This window comes from Danio rerio, chromosome 7 (assembly GCF_049306965.1).
Source record: "Danio rerio strain Tuebingen ecotype United States chromosome 7, GRCz12tu, whole genome shotgun sequence".
Lineage (NCBI taxonomy): Eukaryota > Metazoa > Chordata > Actinopteri > Cypriniformes > Danionidae > Danio > Danio rerio.
Window position 1 is genome coordinate 21,732,684 of NC_133182.1, and position 19,294 is coordinate 21,751,977.

Consider the following 19,294-nt stretch of genomic DNA (forward strand, 5'->3'; position numbering starts at 1 on the left):
TGCAGAGGACAATTTTCATGCACAATTTGCCTGATTACAACATCATTGTCTACAAAAAATAATGTGATAAATTTTTTTTCAGGCTGTTTTTCAAAATGATGCATGATTTTATTTATCAGTTGTTGTTTTTTACTCTCCTCATCTGCAGTGTCTTGTCATAAAGTGCACATAAAACACACACATGCATATCACTGGGAATCTAGTGTAATGTTTAGTTTGGTTTACTTTTGGGCTCTAGTGTAATGGGTAGGGTTTTAACAATATACCGGTATGACGGTCTACCACAATTTGAACGTGCACGATTATCATACCATGAATAATTGCATATCAACGGTTTTAACCCTTAAAGACCGAGACAGCCACCCGCGGCTAAAAATAAGTATTGCTCCTAAATGTTTAATAACTTTTGATCCGCTGATCCCATTCATACAATTCAAAGATTGGCATAAAGAAGAGAATCTCAGCTTTCCAGTGCTGTATCACATATCAGAGGCTCCAAAATCAGTGCGGTTACGTCATCAAAATTTGACAACGCTGATTTGACAAAGAAACGCTCGTCACTGTGTCTCCGGACAAACCAGACATGATACATTGATGCATTGTCCCTCCTCCATGCCCAGATTGGTTCAAACTCGCTATATCACAACCAATAAGCATAGGTTTCGCTTTTGTTTGTGGACCAACAATGAGCTTTTTGAACAACACGGAATGAGAGATAGGCATGCGCGATGCGCGGCTAAATAAAACGCGCAAAAAAAAAAGTTTTGCATAAAATAATTCTCATACTAAGTACTTTTGCATGCACAGCAGCACAGAAACATGACAAAACAGTGACACAGCAAAGACGAACTGCTGCTCTTGCTGTTTTCAAAAGACGCAAATGAAGGTGCAGCTGTTTGTCTGCATTGCAGACATCCAAATCCATATCCACAGACAACCATATCCATGCTGGCACATAAAACCTAAGGATGTTCCATATTGAATCTAGTTTCGTTATGTAACTATTTATAGTATAGTAAATATTTATATCTATTTTTTTACTGAGGATTTGCACCATGTTTATTTGGACTTTGACACATTATTTATTATTTTCTTATTTTTTTATTTGTTCATTGTAAGTGGTGTTGTTTATAGTAACTGAAAATATATTATTTGGAAAAAGTCAAATTTGCTTCACTGTTCTATTATTTTGTAACACTTTTTTCTGTTTAGTTCATTCCCAGACCTTTTGGGCAGATACATTGTCAGTAAATAAATGCATTTTTGTTCCCCCATAGAAAAACCTTTGTTCAGTCAGAAAACGTGTTCTTATTCTTTTCAGGGTCTTTGCTATGAGAATTACTATTTAATACCGTATACCGCGAAACCGTCAAACCGTGGTATTGTTTTTTACGATTATCATACCGTAAAAAATTCATACCGTTACAACCCTAGTAATGGGTGTGTGGTAGTGTAACTGCACACGAGTACAATGAGTGGGTGTGTGTGAGTGTGTGGGAGAGATCACAGGGCGTCACACCCTGATTACACTGGTCATATTCCTGCTTCCTGTCTAGTGTATCCTATTACGTGGTCTTCACCACACACACACACACACACACACACAATCGCAAACATACAGAGCTGTATGTGTGATCGTACCTCCTGATGAAAGAAGAGTACAGCACTGTATCCCCAAAGAAAGCTGAAAGCCTTCCCACATCTGCTATTGAGAGTGTTTGTCTGTTTTTGGTAGGCATGCTCAGAGCAGCTTGTGTCCTGTGTGTGTGTGTGTGTGTGCGTGTGTATGTGTGTCCTTCCGCTGCTGTCCAAGAAGCCTGCTTCCCGTGACACACTCCCATGCTTTGGCTGGCCTGTTTTGTCTCACTGCCACTGATGTAACCTTGCTAAATATAACGCTCTCATCTCACACACACACACACACACACATGTCGTGTCTGTTCGCCAGTAAAATGAACATACCATACTGTCCTCACACAATTGGCAAACATCCTGACATGGCAGATATATGCATATAGTATCATTAGTGTAAATGAATTACAGTTGTGACAGTGAGGTATGTTAGTAAAACATGGATCTGATTGTTTCCAGTTTCCATGTTAAAAGTCTTTCCTTGAACTAAAAGTTTCCTTTTACTGTTTAGTTCAGCACTTCTTGGCGCATCTGTTGTGTCTGTCCTATTTTTACTCGTGTTTGATTTACAGAGCTCATTTGGTGTGTCCACCGCTCTCAGGCCGTTCTCTGTGAAAATTAGTTTTTCTCAACTTCAAAACCAGGCTGTATTTTTAGTGTCCTGAGTGAACTCTAAAATCTGCTCTGTTGTTTTTTAGTTAATATGAACATCAGATTCATCTTTTTTTTTGTAAATTAGCTGTTAAAATTTGTGAAAACAATAGGAACACATTTAATAGTAATTCATCAATTCAATTTCTTTCGGCTTAGTCTCTTTATCAGGGGTTGCCACAGCGGAATGAACCACCAACTTATCCAGCATATGTTTTACGCAGCGGATGCCCTTCCATGCTGCAACCCAGTACTGGAAAACACCCATACACACTCATTCTCACACACACATACAGTACAGCCATTTTAGTTTATCCAATTTGCATGTGGACTGTGGGGGAAACCAGAGCACCCGGAGGAAACCACCGCCAACATGGGGAGAACATGCAAACTCCACACAGAAATGCCAACTGACCCAGCTGGGACTCAAAGCAGCAACCTACCTGCTGTGAGGCGACAGTCCTAATCACTGCACCACCATGTTACAACCATTAGATAATAATAATAATGATTATCATAATCATTACTATTATTATTAAAAAGTTGACTTACTGTAATGCGCTAATGTACTGCATGATTCATTAAAGTTTTGTTGTAGTGGTTTGTTAGAAAATCCAAATCAACAGGTTATGAAATCAACTAATAATAATTAAGCACTGATCATCATTGTTGTTGTTGTTATTATTATTACTATTATTATTATCAACTTCAAAGCTAGGCTGTATTTTTATTGCCCCAAATAAACTCTAAAATGTGGTCTGTCGGGGTTTTTTTTAGTTTATATAAACGTCAGATTCAACTTTATTTTAACTCCTTTTAATTTTTTTGTAATTAGCTGTTTAATTTTTTCAAAATAATACATTTGTTAATAATAATAATAATAATAGTAATATATAATAATTCTTATTATTAAAAGGTTGACTTACTGTAATGAGCTATTCATGACTCAAAAAAGTTTATGATCATCATTAATATGATTATTCAATATTTACAAAGCATAACATTTCATTTTTAACAGATTATATACTCAACTAATGATAATATTTGTTATTATTATCATCATAATAATCATTATTTTCTTGTTTGCATGACAATACAATAAAATCAACAGATTATCGTTAGCATTTTTATTTACATGATGACAAAATTTAAATCATATTAAATATGCTCACAATCAGTACGAAACTGTTACAGTTAGTTCATTCATTTATTTTTCTTCCACTTAGTCCCTTTATGTCTTAGGGGTCTACAAAGTGGAATGAATCGCCAACTTATCCAGCATATGTTTTTACACAGCAGATGCCCTTCCAGCTGCAACCTGGCACACCTCATCTTAGTTCATCCACTTCACCTATAGTGCATGTCTTTGGACTGTGGGGGAAACCGGAGCACCCGGAGAAAACTCACACGAACACAGGGAGAACATGTAAACTCCACATAGAAATGCCATTGGCCCAGCCAGGACTTGAACCACTGAGCCACCATGTCGTCCCATAAAATTGAGACAACATTATCATTAGCATTTTAATTTATATGAGGACAAACAATTTAAATCTACTCATAAGCATTATCATGATACTATTACAGTTAGTATAGTTGTAAGTGTTGAGGTTTATTAATTATTATTATCCTTATTGCTTTTAGTTTTGTATCTACTAAATGGCTTGTCTAAAAGGCTATATATGGTAAGCGTTCCTTAAATAAGTCGGGAGAGGGAGTCTTGGGTACAACATATTTGTCAATTTATTTTTTTGTGTGTGTGTGAGCGAAGAGGCGTGATTATCGTGTTCAGACTTATTATTAGTCAGGAGGCGGAACTGCTGTCCCGTGTGGCCGTGAGAGTAGGACAGTCACGAGTACGCCTTAAATAAGGCAGCAGGCGGAGTAACGCAGTTTGCGCTGTCAGGGAATTCCGGTGGCACGCGCGTGACGTCACGAAAAAAGAAGGCGGCGCTGAAGAAGCGCGCTTGAGGGAAGCGCGACTGCACAGTGTGTCCCTTTAAAAAAAACCCGGAGCCGCTCAGCGCAACTCGATCCCTGCCTTAACACACAGACACAGCTCTGTGCTCGCGGTAGAAGGAGAAGTCTGACCCGACAACAACAGTGAACATTACGGACAGACACAGCAGACTTTAACAGTCAAACGGAAGGATTTAAGAACCGAAACGCTTGTGTGGAATACTGCTGTTGATATTCAGCCGGGTCGGGCTGGTCTGTTCATCTGCACGCCAAGGAGAAGTTACGGATAAACTACGCTCGAGACATTCACCGGTACTGACAGGATTTTTAGCCGCACATTAAGCGTTAAAGCCCTTGTTTTGTTCTCTGTCGACGCGACGCTTCTTCATTTCATTCCCGCAGCGTGTATGACAAAAGCGCCGCCTGTAATACAAGCTTCTTTATATGTGTGATGGCTCATGATTTAATCATTTCGCCCGCTGACACCTCTCTAATGTTCAACATTGGACTTCTCAGATGTACGGGAAACTAAACGGTGTCCTCGTTTGTTCTCCAACAGATTCGGTCTAACTTTTGGGAGCGCTAGAGGAGACGCAAGCTGAACGAGTTTTACTACTATCGGTAAGTCAGCTGTCTTCTTCTCTTAATTGTTTTATCATTGTTATTATCCCCATGGAAAACTCGTGACTACTTCGTGATAGTTAAGTGCTGGCCGTAACTGAAGGAAATTACACTCGTTTTTACAGGGTAGCAACCGTGTGTGTGTGTGAGAGTGAATGAAAGCGTTGTAGTAACAGTGACCGGAAGATCAGCGCACATTATAACTCTTTACTGGCCACACACACACACACACACACACACACATACACACGCCTATGAAACAATGAATGGCCTTTTGTCTTTTTGTGAATGATAATCCTTGTATAAATCAGAGCATGGCTTAATTCTTGGTAGTTTGAGAGATGTCCGTGCTGTGTGAGTGATGTGTTGAGGCAGAATTGTTTAGATGTAGTTTGTAAAGACTTTGTCCCACGTGTGTCCGGTTGAAGGGGGTTGGGTTCACTGTCCCAGCCCATCCCCACACTCCAATCCAACATACTTGTATCAAAAGTTTTTTTTTTTTTTTTTTTTTTGTAATTCCTTTAACATATATTTACTTAAGCATGTACATACAAATCTACTTCAAATTACCTAGATAGCATAAAAATCCAGTTATAAGTTTTTTTTTATCTTATCCATACTGTATGACTTTTTTTTGAATTATTAATAATATAAAAATATCTTATGACATTATATTTCTCTATTACAATCTATAAAATTAGGTTTGTCATTGAGATCTGTAAGAGAAAATACAGTACTCGTTTTAGTTTTATTTGGGAAACTGTTAAATACAGAAAAGAGCATCACAGCATTGACCCATTTATGCATGTGTGTGATCGTAATGTGATCCATTACTCTTTGTTTGACAGGGGAGGGCAGGGCTTCACTGCAGGGATGTGCCAAGCTGGGCAGTTTCATAAAGTTGAATGGCTTGCCTCAGCCTTCTCTTGCTAAACTGAATGCATCTGTCTGAAAGGAAATCATTTGCATCATTTTTTTTCTTCTACAACAAGCCTGCAGCCCTGCCTGGGGGTGGGGTGTTTTCACTCTGCCTTTGCATGTGCGTTTGAACATATTCCGGTGTCTGGGTTGAGGGAATGTGTAGGGGAAATTTCTCTGAAATGCTATATTTGTGTTGACGCTGGAAATTAAATAATATTTTAAAATGGAGCAGTTGGGTGTTTGTTGCGCAAGCGTGTCTGAGGGGTTAGTTGGCTTACTCTGCATTTTATGGACGGTCATAAACACCAGTGGAAGTAAATATGGGGGTGTATAAGACACTGGAAGATCCCTTTGAAGACCCACTTCCAATCAATTAGCACGACTGACATGAAAACAGAAAGGCTTCATTTGTTTGGCTTTGAAGTTTTGATCGTAAATGTGGAGAGCACAGCAGCTGCTGAAACTCAGACCAGCGGGTGTTTTGAATCAGCCGCTTGATGGCAACGTCACTGGCCTTTTATTGTGACGCCGCCAGCCTGTATTAAAGCTATAGAGAAGACTAAAATGAATAACACCAGTCCTGTGAGTTCTATGGCTAGGTTTTTAAAATGTGAGTAAGAGAGTTCATATGAGCTGTCAACACAATTACATCATTATATGAAAGAATTGCTGGGGTTAGTTTTGTTTTTGGTTTATTTACATAAGAGGTGCTCAAACTTTTTTTCTTACGAAGGGACAAAATCATTACTTCCTGATTAACTGGCGCCAAATATTAATGCTAAAAATAGAATTTGCTGCAATAGGAAAAGCTGTGTCAATCTTTTCTTCATTTAATAAATGAGTTGTGCCTCAGAAGGAAATGCTAATACACAGTGAACGCGCGGTGACGGTTAAAGTTTTGAGATGCGGAGCACATACACTCTTGATTCTGGAAGTAATTAATAATATAATAACACTGTGCTGAAATGGTTAAGGCATTTTCGAATGACTAAAGATCTCTTATAACAAAATCACATGACCTTTTTTTTTTTTTTTTTTTTATGTCCATACTGGAGTTTGTTCGGTAAAAGTGTTTCCATCACATCACACATCTTTTCTTATTGAATAAAACGTTTTTCCTTCTCGGTTATGCGTATGTTTTTTTATGGGCATTTACAGAATTGATGCACATCTTGGCATTTTTATCAATCGTTTTTTTATGCACATTTTGGATATGGTGACAAATAGATGGATGGAAACCTAGCTAATGAGAGCCGTGGTTTGAAAATAAATATAGCAAATAATTTTACATTAAAGTTGTCATGCGTAATTTTCAGATTAATTTCATAACATAATAAACCAATTGAAAACATTACTTTTGAATCGTATTAAATATTGTAACTTTAATTATAACCTATTGCAATAAAAACAATCACATTTATAACCGTGTAGTTCAGTGCTGTATACACTAGTCAAGCCGAATTTGATTCACTCAGTCTCTGTGTTGTCCTCTATCCGTTGGTTAAAAGTGTGTTCATTTTAAACTAAATATGATTCATTTGAACAATTTAAACTGAAACAGTTAATTTCAGTTAGCTTTTTGTAGCTTAAAAATAAAACAAACAAATAAAAGGTTAATTAAAATTTGAAGTGACCAAACCATCTCTAAATCATCCCCATCATTCATTCTCTCTTCTCAGATGGAATGGTGGGGCAAATCAAAGGTTACCAAGGCCAACTTTGTCCATCTCTGATTAAAATGAACAGTTCGAAAGAATAGATCACACCTGTTATGCAAAGTTGCTTGCGCACATTGGATGCACCTTTTGTAAAGTTGCTTTGTAATAATAACTGTGAAAGGTGCTATACAAATAAAATGAATTTAATTAATTGAATCAATTCACAGAAATAAGTCCATCTTCCACCACTAGATTTGAAGGATGATAGAATTGTTGATGGGCTTAAATTTCATTGGCCGTGAATTTGATCCTCATAGCTAGAGAGATTGGAGAAGAGCGGTGTGTGTGACAGGAAATGATGATGAGGTATCATGTAGGTCAGTGGGCTTGTTGGAGTGCTTAGTCAACATGCACTTATCACAGTAGCCCTTCTTCATTGATGATGGCAGTGAGCTGGGCTTGCACGTGTGGTTATACTGGTATAACAGGACTGGTCGTATGAGCAAAAAAAAAGATGTAGGCTGTAGTATCCTCCTCGTTCTTTCCGTTGTGCTCTAACGGTTGTGTGTGGGAGTATTTCCCATGGATTGTACTTTTGTGGTCAAAGGAAGTGATGTCGGCATGTCAGAGGAATTTCGCCAGAGAAAGTACGTGAAAGTGATTGTTATAAATGTATTAGGAATTAACATTTATTAGGTGTTATTAAAGTCAGCAAGGGTTGTCGTCTGACGTGATTGTTCCTTTTAGACTGGCGTATTTTTTTCCTTTGTCACTTTGTCGGTTTGTTATCTCACACTTTGGCAGAAAACCAGAGTAAGGGGAAAAGGGAAAGTGAGTAAAAGAAAGGGAGGGGTAGTGAAACTAGAGTGGGAGTGGTTGAGAGGAATGAGAAGGAGAGCGAGTGAGAGAGAGTGGTGGAAAACAAAAAAGATCAGTCATGTTTCTGTGACTCAGTCAGATGTTTTTTGGATAGAGTGAGCAGCCAGGATGCAACGCGCAAATCGCTGACATGCGTCATAACATGGGGGAGACGTGATTAAGGAGGGATTGCTTTCTGTATTACAAACATCTTGTTTTTTTTATCTGATATTAAAGTCAATATTTCCATCTCTTATCTATTGTCAGTAAATTCTAACATCTCTCAATTAAAGTGGAGTGTTTTAGATGCCAGATGCGACTCTCCATCTTCCTCGGCTGGATGTCTCTCCAACTTTGTGAGCATCAGACAGTGTTTCTGTAGGCCGCCACAGCAAGCAGTTGCCATAGCAACCCGAGAGCCAGCTTGTTTGTGATTTTTATTCCTTCTATTACTAATGACTTACAAGTGTGCTTGTTTTGTGTCTAATGCACTTGCTTCTGGGAAGTGCGGAGTTGAATGTAGGAGGGGACTTTTGGGGGCTAATGAGACACAGCAAGAGAGAGAGATTGTCTGTTCCAGTAATGAAAAGCTCAGATGTTTTGATGGCTATGGAGAAAGGTAGTTTTTGCTACTTTGTATTCATCATGTTAAAAGAAGATGAAAGAAAGAACTTGTTTCTTGAAGTCACATGGTGACACATTTGTACGGTCTCTGCGACTGAGCGCATTGAGTTCTCTTGCAGATGGCTGTGCAGACTCACTCCAGACTTTCATGTCTAGCAGACGTTCGCACACTGAGTCACTGCCATTCACGCCCAGCAATCGTCTTTCAGCTTCTTGCCATTTGGGCTGCGTGTTGTGTAACGTGCCGACACGTTGGTGCCTCTTTTTTCGTTCCTTAAAAGTTTTACTCTACTTCTCAGAAAAAGTAGTACACAAAGTCAACTGACTGGAATATGGACAAAAGCAAGTGATCTGATTGACTTGGACACTTGACCAATCCCTGCTTTCATTTGCTGGGCCATTCATAAATACACACAGAGTATGTTCCACAGGATGTTACATCATTCCCCCGAGTCCCTTTTAAGACACCCTCTCCTCTTTTGAGAGGCCCACTTCCTGTTGCTCTGACGATAACTTCCTCTCATCATATCTGTTCTGCTTTTTCACTTCACATGTTGGTTTACTCGCATTCACACACAAAAACAGAAGTTTCTTTGACTATCCAGATATCACATGTTTAGTTCTTCTGTGAAACTGTTCAAAGTATAAATATGTGCCAACACAAGTCTTAATGGGCCATAAAAAGCTGATTTTCACACTGACAACACAAACGCAGATGTAGGGGAGATGAACAGTCCGAGAGCAGCATTTACAGCTGATCTGAGAGCTGTGTGGAAGTGGAGGATTTTCAGTCCACAATATTGTAGTGATGTAACTGTAAACTTGGTAACTAAATCATTTTGACTAAGGTGTGTCTTTAACAACTAAAATAGTACAGCTGACGATACTAACTTTGCCTCTGAAGAAACATAAACAAAGAACATTGATTACACACTCACCAAATCTTTAGAGACCGAGTAATCAACACAAAATGGAACAGTGTCCTTTTAAAAAGGAGACGAGCGACAAATCCAAATTTCACCATGTCTAAATGCGAAAAGCTCTCTGTTAAAAATGTTCCTTACAAACATATTTTTGTCACTTGTAAGTAGACCACTGTAATCAACAACTGTTGGTCCTCACACGAGTTGTGATTTCATTGGAGGGAAATAGAAACAAAACATTTATTTCGGCTCATTTATAAATGCAACACTGATGACCCATGTCTCCGAACAATTCCTCTTCTTCTACTTGTTTGAATTACAGTTGGCAACACGACGTGACGCCTCTCTGAACACTGAAACGGGTAAAAGGAGTCTTCAAAGCTATATCATGCATATTAATAAAGTTGCATCTTCTTCACTATAAAGCGCACTGATTGGTTCGAAGTCTTTCTCATGAAGTAATGAACAATGAAAATGAATGAACAACTCTAATGACGTCAATTTGTACCGGCTAGTACAGACAACCAATCTTTACACTGGAATTTACAAGATGATCTCATCGTCGTGACGTTGCTTTAAAATGTCTTAAACAACACAAAAACCACCAATTTTCACTTTTTAGGGTAATTTATGCATCCTAATAGTGTTTTTAGCAAAGTGTGACATATGTCAACATCTCAAAAAATGTGTTTTGACGTTTCGTGACCCTTTTAAAGACAGCATAGAAATGAAAGCTCATCCTTCTAAATGTTCATGTTACTTAGCTTCTTGTCACTAATGAATGCATACATGTTTTTGTCTAATTTAAATACGTTTTTTAATCAACATGTCTCATGTCATTTACATGACAGATTTTCAGCGTAAAATGGGAAACTTTTTATGCCTTTCCCTGAAATGTGTAATTTTCAAATGGGGTTCAGTGTTTTGGAAGCAAGAACAAACGAATATAACCAAATATATACAAGTATTGTTGATGCTCAAGTGTTTAACGCTTCTTCAGAATAGTGTGGACTCACGTCAACATTACAGCCAACAGTGTCATATAAACACTGCAGATTATAATTACACATCAGCACAGATCATGTGTCTCTTTAAATGGTGTTTTTAGTTCAGATCTGGGAGAACAAGTGCATGAACTCCTGACAGCACCAACTGCTCTGGCATACGCAATACAGCACTTTTGACAGTTTTTGCTAATGTCAAAACTAAAATTATGCATAAAACAATTTTTATGAATGTAATGGAAAATGTTTACTTTATGACCTCACTGATGTTTAAACGTAACCTTAATCTTTCAGTAAAACAGCCAACTTTTTTGGTGATGTATGCTGGACTACTCTTATTTAGTGTTTGAGTTAAACTTTGCCTCTTTTATTATTTAAATTTTTGCAAGTTGGTATCTAGATCTGTCCCAGACTAATGAATCTAACCCCCCTCCCCCCTTAATAATTTGTAATGTATGACCAAATCCAAAGGGTCACCAATTTAGTTTCTTGTTATTGACTGCACTTTTTTATTCAGAAGTATGACACGTCACATAAGTAAATTGGTTTGTGGATGACATTTCATGTTAACTTCTCTTATTATGAGTAATACCTTGTTTAATGTAATGACTAATGGTGTTTTCTCAGCAGTGCTCACCACAGTGACAGCATGGTTGTTTACCCTCCTGACAGGACATGACCACTTCAGTTACTAAGAAAAGCTTCAGGTTTCTCTTTGAGCTTCTCGCACTCTGACTGAGACCAAGATTCTAGATTCACTTACTAAAACTGCTGACTTTGATGTCATGCCAGGAATGATAATAATGATATTTAGATTTGGTTCATTTGTGTCCTTCAACTACTAATATGGTAAAATGCTTCATAGACTCCTGACATGCGATGAATGCAGACACAGACAATTATTCAGTGTTTACTGAACGTCAATGTCATATTAATGAATGTGATGTCAGCATTTATCAAATGTCTGGCAACCACAACTCAGAAGTGAACTAGGTTTGGGGCGATGACATGAAAAAGAGAGCAGGGAAAACAAATCTCCTTATAGAAGCAAGTTGTGAAGTTTTGAAAGCATAATGGGGCCAGTTGAGAACGTTTTAATTATAGTGTTATTTCTGAAAGGGTGATGAAAGGATGAGAGAGTTTTTGTGAAGTTACATGTTGGGAAGGACTGAACCAGAGTGTCACATAAGTAAGCACTGCCCGTGTCCTCAGCTGAACTCTCTCTTCTGATCAGAATGTACTCTTGCCTGCTTGTGCGCATGTTTGTGTGGAGGCTATGAGTGTGGGCTTGGAAGGCAGCTTCGCTGTTGTGACGACTCAACCTTGCATCATTGGCAGAGGCACGCACACAGAGGGAAGGGAACAGACGCAAGCCTACTGTGACGTTGTGTTTCCTTGTGCCTCTGTGTGTGATCTCTATCTGAGGTGGATTATATAATAGCCGAATGTGAGCATTCCTCCAACAGCCCCCTTTGCGAACATTCCAGATTTGCCATTTTCTTTGATCATCTCCTCTGCAGATCTTTATCATCAATCCGTGTCCTTCTTACAGCGTAACTAACTCCTTGACTATTCCACGTTGTGCTTTTCCGCATACTCGCATTCAGCTCTTTGGCTCTAAAAGTAGCCTCATGGTGGTTTCTGGCAGTAATGAGGACTGTTTCGTCATGTTGGTGGATATTCTCATACACACCACCCCAATACTATTTTAAAATAATATCCTCTATTTGAAATAGTTTTCAGTGTTACTGATGTCAGTCCTTGTATATTCAAATCAATTCATTTTTATGAGTACACGTTATATCAGTTGTCCAACTCTATGGTTGGTTAGTTGACAAGTTGATCTCCTGGAAGTTGTCAGTTGTTTGATTGGGCAGGGTTAGTTGGAGACACTCACAGACACGTGGCTATCATCTGGTTTGATGTTTTTTTTTTTTGGTGCTGATCTAGTAAATGTGACGATCAACCCAGTGACTGGAATAGTTGTTTGATGTTTGTTGTTAGGGGGATTTTTTATTTTTATCAAGCTGAGGGGCGATGCGGAGGCGAAAGGGGGGATTTTCTAATTATTATGTCATTGTAGTAACATGAATCATAAGGGATTGAAATTTTTGAATGACTTTCAAAAACACAGTTTGAACTAGAAAACAGTACTTGATGGCTGTGAAAGTGAGTGCAGATGTGATACCTTGCAGTAAACCATTAACCACCCAACCGCATTTACTCTCTTGTTTTCCCCCTGGCTGAAAGTTTCTGAATCTCTGGTTTGGTAAAACAGGAGAAAAGCCCCACTGTAAATTTACAGTGCATGTCTTTGTGCACTTGTATAATGACGACGGCACACTTTCAGAAATTCCCAATGTTGTGATTTGAAGTGGGCGTCCCGTATCACCTGACCGTAAAGACTGTTAGAGAAGGGGGCAGTGTCTGAGTTGTGGGGTAAGCCCTTTCCATGTTTGAGTCACGGGAGTTCCCCGGTTTGACTGTAGCCGGCTATCTTTTATCAGATCTAGTGTACTTATTGTAAGACAGACAAATCGAAACAAGCTTGATTAAAAATCTGTTTCGACTTTACTAGTCGACTTTACTAGAAGTCTGTATTGTTTGTAATGCAAAACATTACAATTCTCGGAAAAGCAGAGCTGTAGCAGTTTTTGTTTCTAGAAGAAATGTGGAACTGAATGGAGAAGTCTCATTCTGTTTTTGTATGTGTGTTTTTAGCATAAGCACGATGAAAATATTTGTTGTGAAAGTATTCATTCATTGTGAGTTACACCACTACCCACAACTGCCTTCATAGTCATGAACATTTTCAGGCAAGGTTTGAATTGAAGTATTGCACACTGTAAACTGTATATTTGTTTAGCTCAGATTCTCATTATTTGACTAAAACTGATCAATTCTCCACCATAATGGTTTGTATTCTGGAGCCAGGGCCTGCTTTCAACCAATTCTCAGCAAGACAAACTGGAGCCACAGGTTTCTACATACTGGTAGAACAGATGATGACACAACACTGCTAATTATTGCTTACCTGACCATAACTAATGTATAGTTATGCAGGCTTTGACTATTTCTCTTCAGGTACTTCATAGTTCATAGTACTGGGTGTGGTTTCTAGTAGGGTTGTCAAAAGTAGCAACTTTGGTACTTGAATGTAAAAAAAAAAATGTGACAATCAGCATTTCACACTTGCATTTTGAGCTGTCGAGCAGATTCTTGTACGCTGCTGATTGGCCATTGCGTACATGCACTCATGATATATGATTGTGATTTGCTCCAATGATCATCACTTCATTCTCTTCACCGAGCATCTGTAAAGATTCACGAACACCAGAATTGTAACTGATACAATGTGCTCTGTAGCATGATGCTATGATGTTTATTTAAAAACACATTGTGGAGATATTTGAATTGATCAGAAATCGTCATACAGACACTGTATTATAGTTTTCACATGTGATAGTTGGCTTTCCACATCAATACGCCTATTAGAGCCTTGCCTGTGTTTATTCAGACACCTCCCCACAATAACTCTCACCATTGTGTGTGAAAGGCACTATCATGGATTTCCTGCTCAAAGCCCATGAGTTCCCAGTGCTTCAGACAGATTTACATTAGTGTTTTTATTATTCACAATACAAAAAAAAAATGCTGATGTTTTTTTTTTCCAATAAAAGGCTGAATAATGTGAAGATGTTTTTTTTTTTTTTTTTTTTTTTTGGTAAAACTAATATAAAAGAACAAGTTGGTTTGTTAAAAAAATTGACAAGTAGTATTTGTCAGAATGTAAGTGTCCTTTTCCAAATTGCAGTTTGTCCTATAAAATGAAGTGTTTTTTCCCCCATTCCCTCTGGAGTCATATTTGACACCCGGTTAGTGATAGAATATTGATGGCACAGCTGCAAGGTCTGGCTGTTTTTACAGCATTTCTTCTGATTGGATGGAATTATGCCAATGTAAAATATCAGGAAAACAAATGAAGTTGAGAGTAGAGCTCTATTCGCTGATGATTGCCTCTTTGTCCCCCTACAGTGTTCCACAGCTGCAGAGATGATCAACTGTTGGTGCTAAACTCTAACTCTTCAGACGTGTGAGAAGTGGTGCTAGATGCTTATTTAACAGGTAATCTACATGTTTGTCTGTGTGTGTGTGTGTGTGTGTGTGTGTGTGTGTGTGTGTGTGTGTGTGTGTGTGTGTGTGTGTGTGTGTGTGTGTGTGTGTGAGTGTGAGTGTGAGAGAGAGAAAATATGCAGATCTCAGTCTAAGAATACTCCAGGGTCGTGATTATTTCAGTCCTCACTAGCTGCTAAATCCAGAGTTCCCGAAATATCACATAAGGCTTTTAATAGTGCGACACCATGAGCCAGAAAGGAGTGGGTGGGATCCTGTCGGCTCAAAATATACTGTCTGACTAAACCTGTTGAGCAATGAATAGATCACACACACTTACTGTATCCAAATAATCTCAGAATACTGCTACATATTAATATTTGGACTGAGTATTCCTTAACACCAGAATTACAGCATTCAGACAGCTTTTGTATTTCACCAGAAAGTGTTTGTAGGCAAGGACTAAACCATCAGGTCCTACAGCATTTTATGGATGGCAAGTTTTGCATAAGCGGCCTGTTTTATTGTATAATAAGTGTGTTTATTTTGTGCTATAGAAAGAGAATAGGCCTGTGCATGTCGCACTTGAAGTGTATTTGCCAAGTCCATAATTAGGCGTCTTTTTCTGTATGGGTATATACGTGCGTGTGCCAAGCAATTTCAATCGAGAGTGTGCAGGCGCTTGCCAATATTTGTGCATCCAGCTTGTGCTCGATGTGCCATGTGTGTTCTGGATGCGTGGGAAGCTCAGTGTGTTTGCATGTGTGGGTGTTTCATGGGAGCACAGCCGGTCTTCTCACTTTGGAGTCTCCCTAAAGAACACTTTAATTTTAGACCGGTCCTTTTTCCCTAATCTGTCCATCCATCCTGTTCGAGCCTTCTGCTGTTCCTTTCCTCCCTCCACCCCTTGCTCTCCTTCTTTCCTCTCTCCATCACGCCTGGCCTAATGAGATTAACCTCAGTGTCTCCCTTGTCATAGACACACACTCATACACATGCAAATAATCAGACTGGAGCAACACAACACAACACAAGTACACACACTCCTTTATGCACACATGCACACAGACACCACTGGCTTGACTCCAGGGCTTTGCTCTGCTCGTCCCCTCCCTCCCATCACTCTCACCCTCTGCCAAGAGGCCCCAGGAAGGGTTATAATGACCTCAGTGTACTCACCCTATAGGTGAACTCCCACAAGCCCATCTGTGCACCCTTTCCTGCCATTAGAATACAGAAGAGCACTGCCCCCTTGAGGCAGTGAGTGGTATTGAAGTTCTGGAGGCTTTCTTTGTTAATAGCTGCCTGCAGGCCAAACACTCGTACAGACTACAAAGGATGTGTTTTCCCCCTGTGTTTAATGGATTTGGCTGTGGTTTTGCCTCACCGCTTATGTCCCTTCTCCTTTCTCTCTCCAGTTGGCAGGAGTAGCAGTAAACAGCTTCTCCTCCGTTTTGGTGAGTGGCCTTCTCCGTTTTGCAGTGGAGGGCTTCACACTCATAGCTAGTGTGGTGAGTTAACATGTATAATGCTCTCTCTCTCTCTTTATTATTCATTGGTTATTAGAGTCTAGCTATGAACAGTAATTTACTGCATATGAGTATTAATTTTTTTCACATTTTATGTTTAGATAATGTTTGGCTAATTGAAATGAAGCTGAAATCCAATAATAAATATTCTAGATGTAAAACTGAAAAAAAGGTTTGCCTTGACAACTAACTGAAACTTAACTAAAAGGTTTTACTAGTGTCACAACAATTTGAATGATTTCATTCTTTTTACATGTAGCGAATCATTTTCCTTGCATTTAAGATGGGTAAAAAGCTTCATAACAAAATAGTTTTTGTTTATTGTCTAGGCTGGATGCATCACACAGCAGAGCAGTTCACCGGGTGCAGCACACGGGACCCTTTTCCTCTGGACGGACTCAACCGGGGACCATGGGCTCCCGTGGGCAGCCGTGCCTGGCCACCTCCTTCCAGGTAATTTACCTCATCATCAGGGCTCATTATGCTTTTAAGGACGTCATTGATACATGTTAATTAAGAAAACAACTGAGTTGATTCCTCTTCTCTTGATAGGTGCTTAACTGGTGTCAATCAGCACCAGCTTCTTCCCCATATGCCCAGTCACATGACTGGGCTAAATCATCCTAGTAAATTCTTGAACAATGGGTGAGTTTCTGTTAATCTTTGCTAACACTTCTGGTAAAATGCACTTTTTGCATTGTTTGCTGATTTATCTTTCTGTGTTTCCAGACCCATACATCGAGGGGATAAGCAAGACCAGTCTCAGGCTTTGATGCCGGCATTGCAAAGAATGCCCCCTGCTCCTCCCAGGCCTTGGGATCCAACCAGAGCTGGCCAAGGGTATGAGCCATTGCCTGGTGATAACCACAACAGATTGCGCAATAGCTACAATGCAGGGCCTCCTTCACACCTTACAGCTCGAGCCAATCAGCTACTGAAGGTAAAAATTAGATGTTAATATCTTTACCAAACCTTTTTTATGTGCTTTCTTATGTAAATAGAAGTTGTTCATGCAACAATAATCAGTATTTTTAAATGTTTATGGATTTCTGGCATTGTATTACGGTGACATTGTGCTGTTGTGCATTTAATTGCATTTCTTTTGCCAACCTCTCTTTTTCTTTCTCAAAGTTTGGTGCTCCTCATCCTCAATTGGCAACCCATGGATCACGGCCCATTCATCCATTACCTGATTTATGGACTCCACCTGAAAATCAGCAGCAACCCAGGGGAACTCACTCTAATTCTGGACAATTAAAACGTCCTGGTCCCCCTCTCGGAGAACATTCTGTTATTCAGCATACACCTCCTCCCTCTCTACACCGGCCCATAGAAGACCTCCCCAGTCCGAGCAAGAGGAAGAAGAGCTCTGGGTCTGAACAGGTTGGTCAAGAATTATCATACATTTATTTACATCTTATCCTAAGATGCGGAAGTGTGCCTGTTTTCATGATTGTTTTAGAACTTCGGATTCAGTCGCCTATGGGGGAAATAACTAGGAATAATAAACAGCAGAAAAGGGTCAAACTACTTGCTCTACAAACAAATGTTTGCATGACTATACGGACCAAGTAGAATAATATAATAAGAAAATATCAGTTTGCAACATCAAACAGTGAAACGAGCAGAAAAAAATGAATGGAAGGGAATGAGACCGGAAGTCTCAAGCCAAAAAGATTCAAATGCGCCCGCTTCGTACACAAAGAATAAGGTGAATAGGCCAAGACATCAAGCCGAGGGTTGGCCGTTGGGCTTCGTCAGTCAGCATCGGTCTGGCTAGTAGGTTTGGTGTGTTCCACAAGTTGCTGTTCATTGGGTTAACATCAGAGCTCACTGGTCTGATTCAGCATGTAGTATCTGCGTTGGCTGAATAGAGCACTCTGGTTATTCAGCTACGGATCAGAGCACAACAACAAAAACTGAAGTGATGTAGCTAGTAAACAATTCAAGTCAAGAAGGAGCACAAAGAGGCAGGCAAAAATTTGCTACTATATGAATTATTAGTCACCATGAAGGGATTTGTGTAGCTCATGCAAATATGTCTGGTAATCTGACAAGTATTGACATAATGACGCTAAATGCTTTACTTTTTGCATGTGCGCGTCGGATGTTCAGTTTCCCTTTGTTGAAAGAGAAAACTGCCACCCACATGTGCGGAAAGACAAATCAGGACATGTGCTCTTGAATCAGTCTGCTGCCATCTGATTGGTGTTCACTCTCAGCTTTTTAGTCCAGACTGGACCAGAAGCGAGCTAACATGATGCAACAACACAGTTAATTTTCATTTACGCTAGTTGTTTGATGTAGGTTTGGTGTGTCCTGGCCCTAAGACCTCAGCTCTGAATTTTCTTTCCAAAACCTTTTCTTCGGGAAGTGTTGTAAAAAGTTGTCTCTTTTTCTGTCTTACAATAGATTGCGCATTCAGCCATGCAACGTTTATCTGGACCAACTGTACATTTGAATCAACAGCCATCCTCCCACTATCCCCCACCTAAACCTGGCTTTTGGAACCCTTTGCACAAAGTGGGAGCACCCTGGAACCCAACTGAACACAAAAGTGGACCCATTCATTTCCAGGTCTGCCGTCACTCATCAGAATTTATATTAAATTTTATTTTCTTCTATTCTCTCTATCACTGTTGCAATTGCAAAATATTTTTTCTAAGAATTTTCTTTTTACCTAAAGTTAATAGTAATCACAGACTATTGGCATTGTCATATGACATCAAGCAGTCATGAAGTGTCGTTACGGACATTTAAATTTTTCAATTTGTGTCGTGTTTACTGCATTTAGCTATTTA

At 39.3% G+C, this 19,294-nt stretch overlaps 2 protein-coding genes across 14 annotated transcripts in view; both read left to right on the forward strand.

The window, feature by feature from the left end:
* Positions 1 to 19,294, forward strand: part of efnb3b (ephrin-B3b) — an 888,832-nt gene that overhangs the window by 793,614 nt on the left and 75,924 nt on the right. The gene's annotated exons all lie outside the window — the stretch shown is intronic.
* kdm6ba (lysine (K)-specific demethylase 6B, a) overlaps positions 1 to 19,294 on the forward strand; it is a 149,712-nt gene that overhangs the window by 119,276 nt on the left and 11,142 nt on the right. For 3 of the 13 annotated variants that reach the window (XM_009303125.5, XM_073908350.1, XM_005172240.6), the window contains 8 exons: positions 4,802 to 4,863; positions 14,887 to 14,976; positions 16,383 to 16,475; positions 16,823 to 16,946; positions 17,046 to 17,138; positions 17,223 to 17,433; positions 17,625 to 17,876; positions 18,906 to 19,070. In XM_009303125.5, the coding sequence (XP_009301400.1) occupies positions 16,828 to 16,946; positions 17,046 to 17,138; positions 17,223 to 17,433; positions 17,625 to 17,876; positions 18,906 to 19,070 (840 nt within the window). In that variant the 5' untranslated portion in view covers positions 4,802 to 4,863; positions 14,887 to 14,976; positions 16,383 to 16,475; positions 16,823 to 16,827. Of the gene's footprint in view, positions 1 to 4,310; positions 4,668 to 4,801; positions 4,864 to 14,886; positions 14,977 to 16,382; positions 16,476 to 16,822; positions 16,947 to 17,045; positions 17,139 to 17,222; positions 17,434 to 17,624; positions 17,877 to 18,905; positions 19,071 to 19,294 lie in introns of those variants that run through there. The other 10 variants (XM_073908352.1, XM_021477780.3, XM_068222582.2 and 7 more) reach the window with 7 other exon arrangements.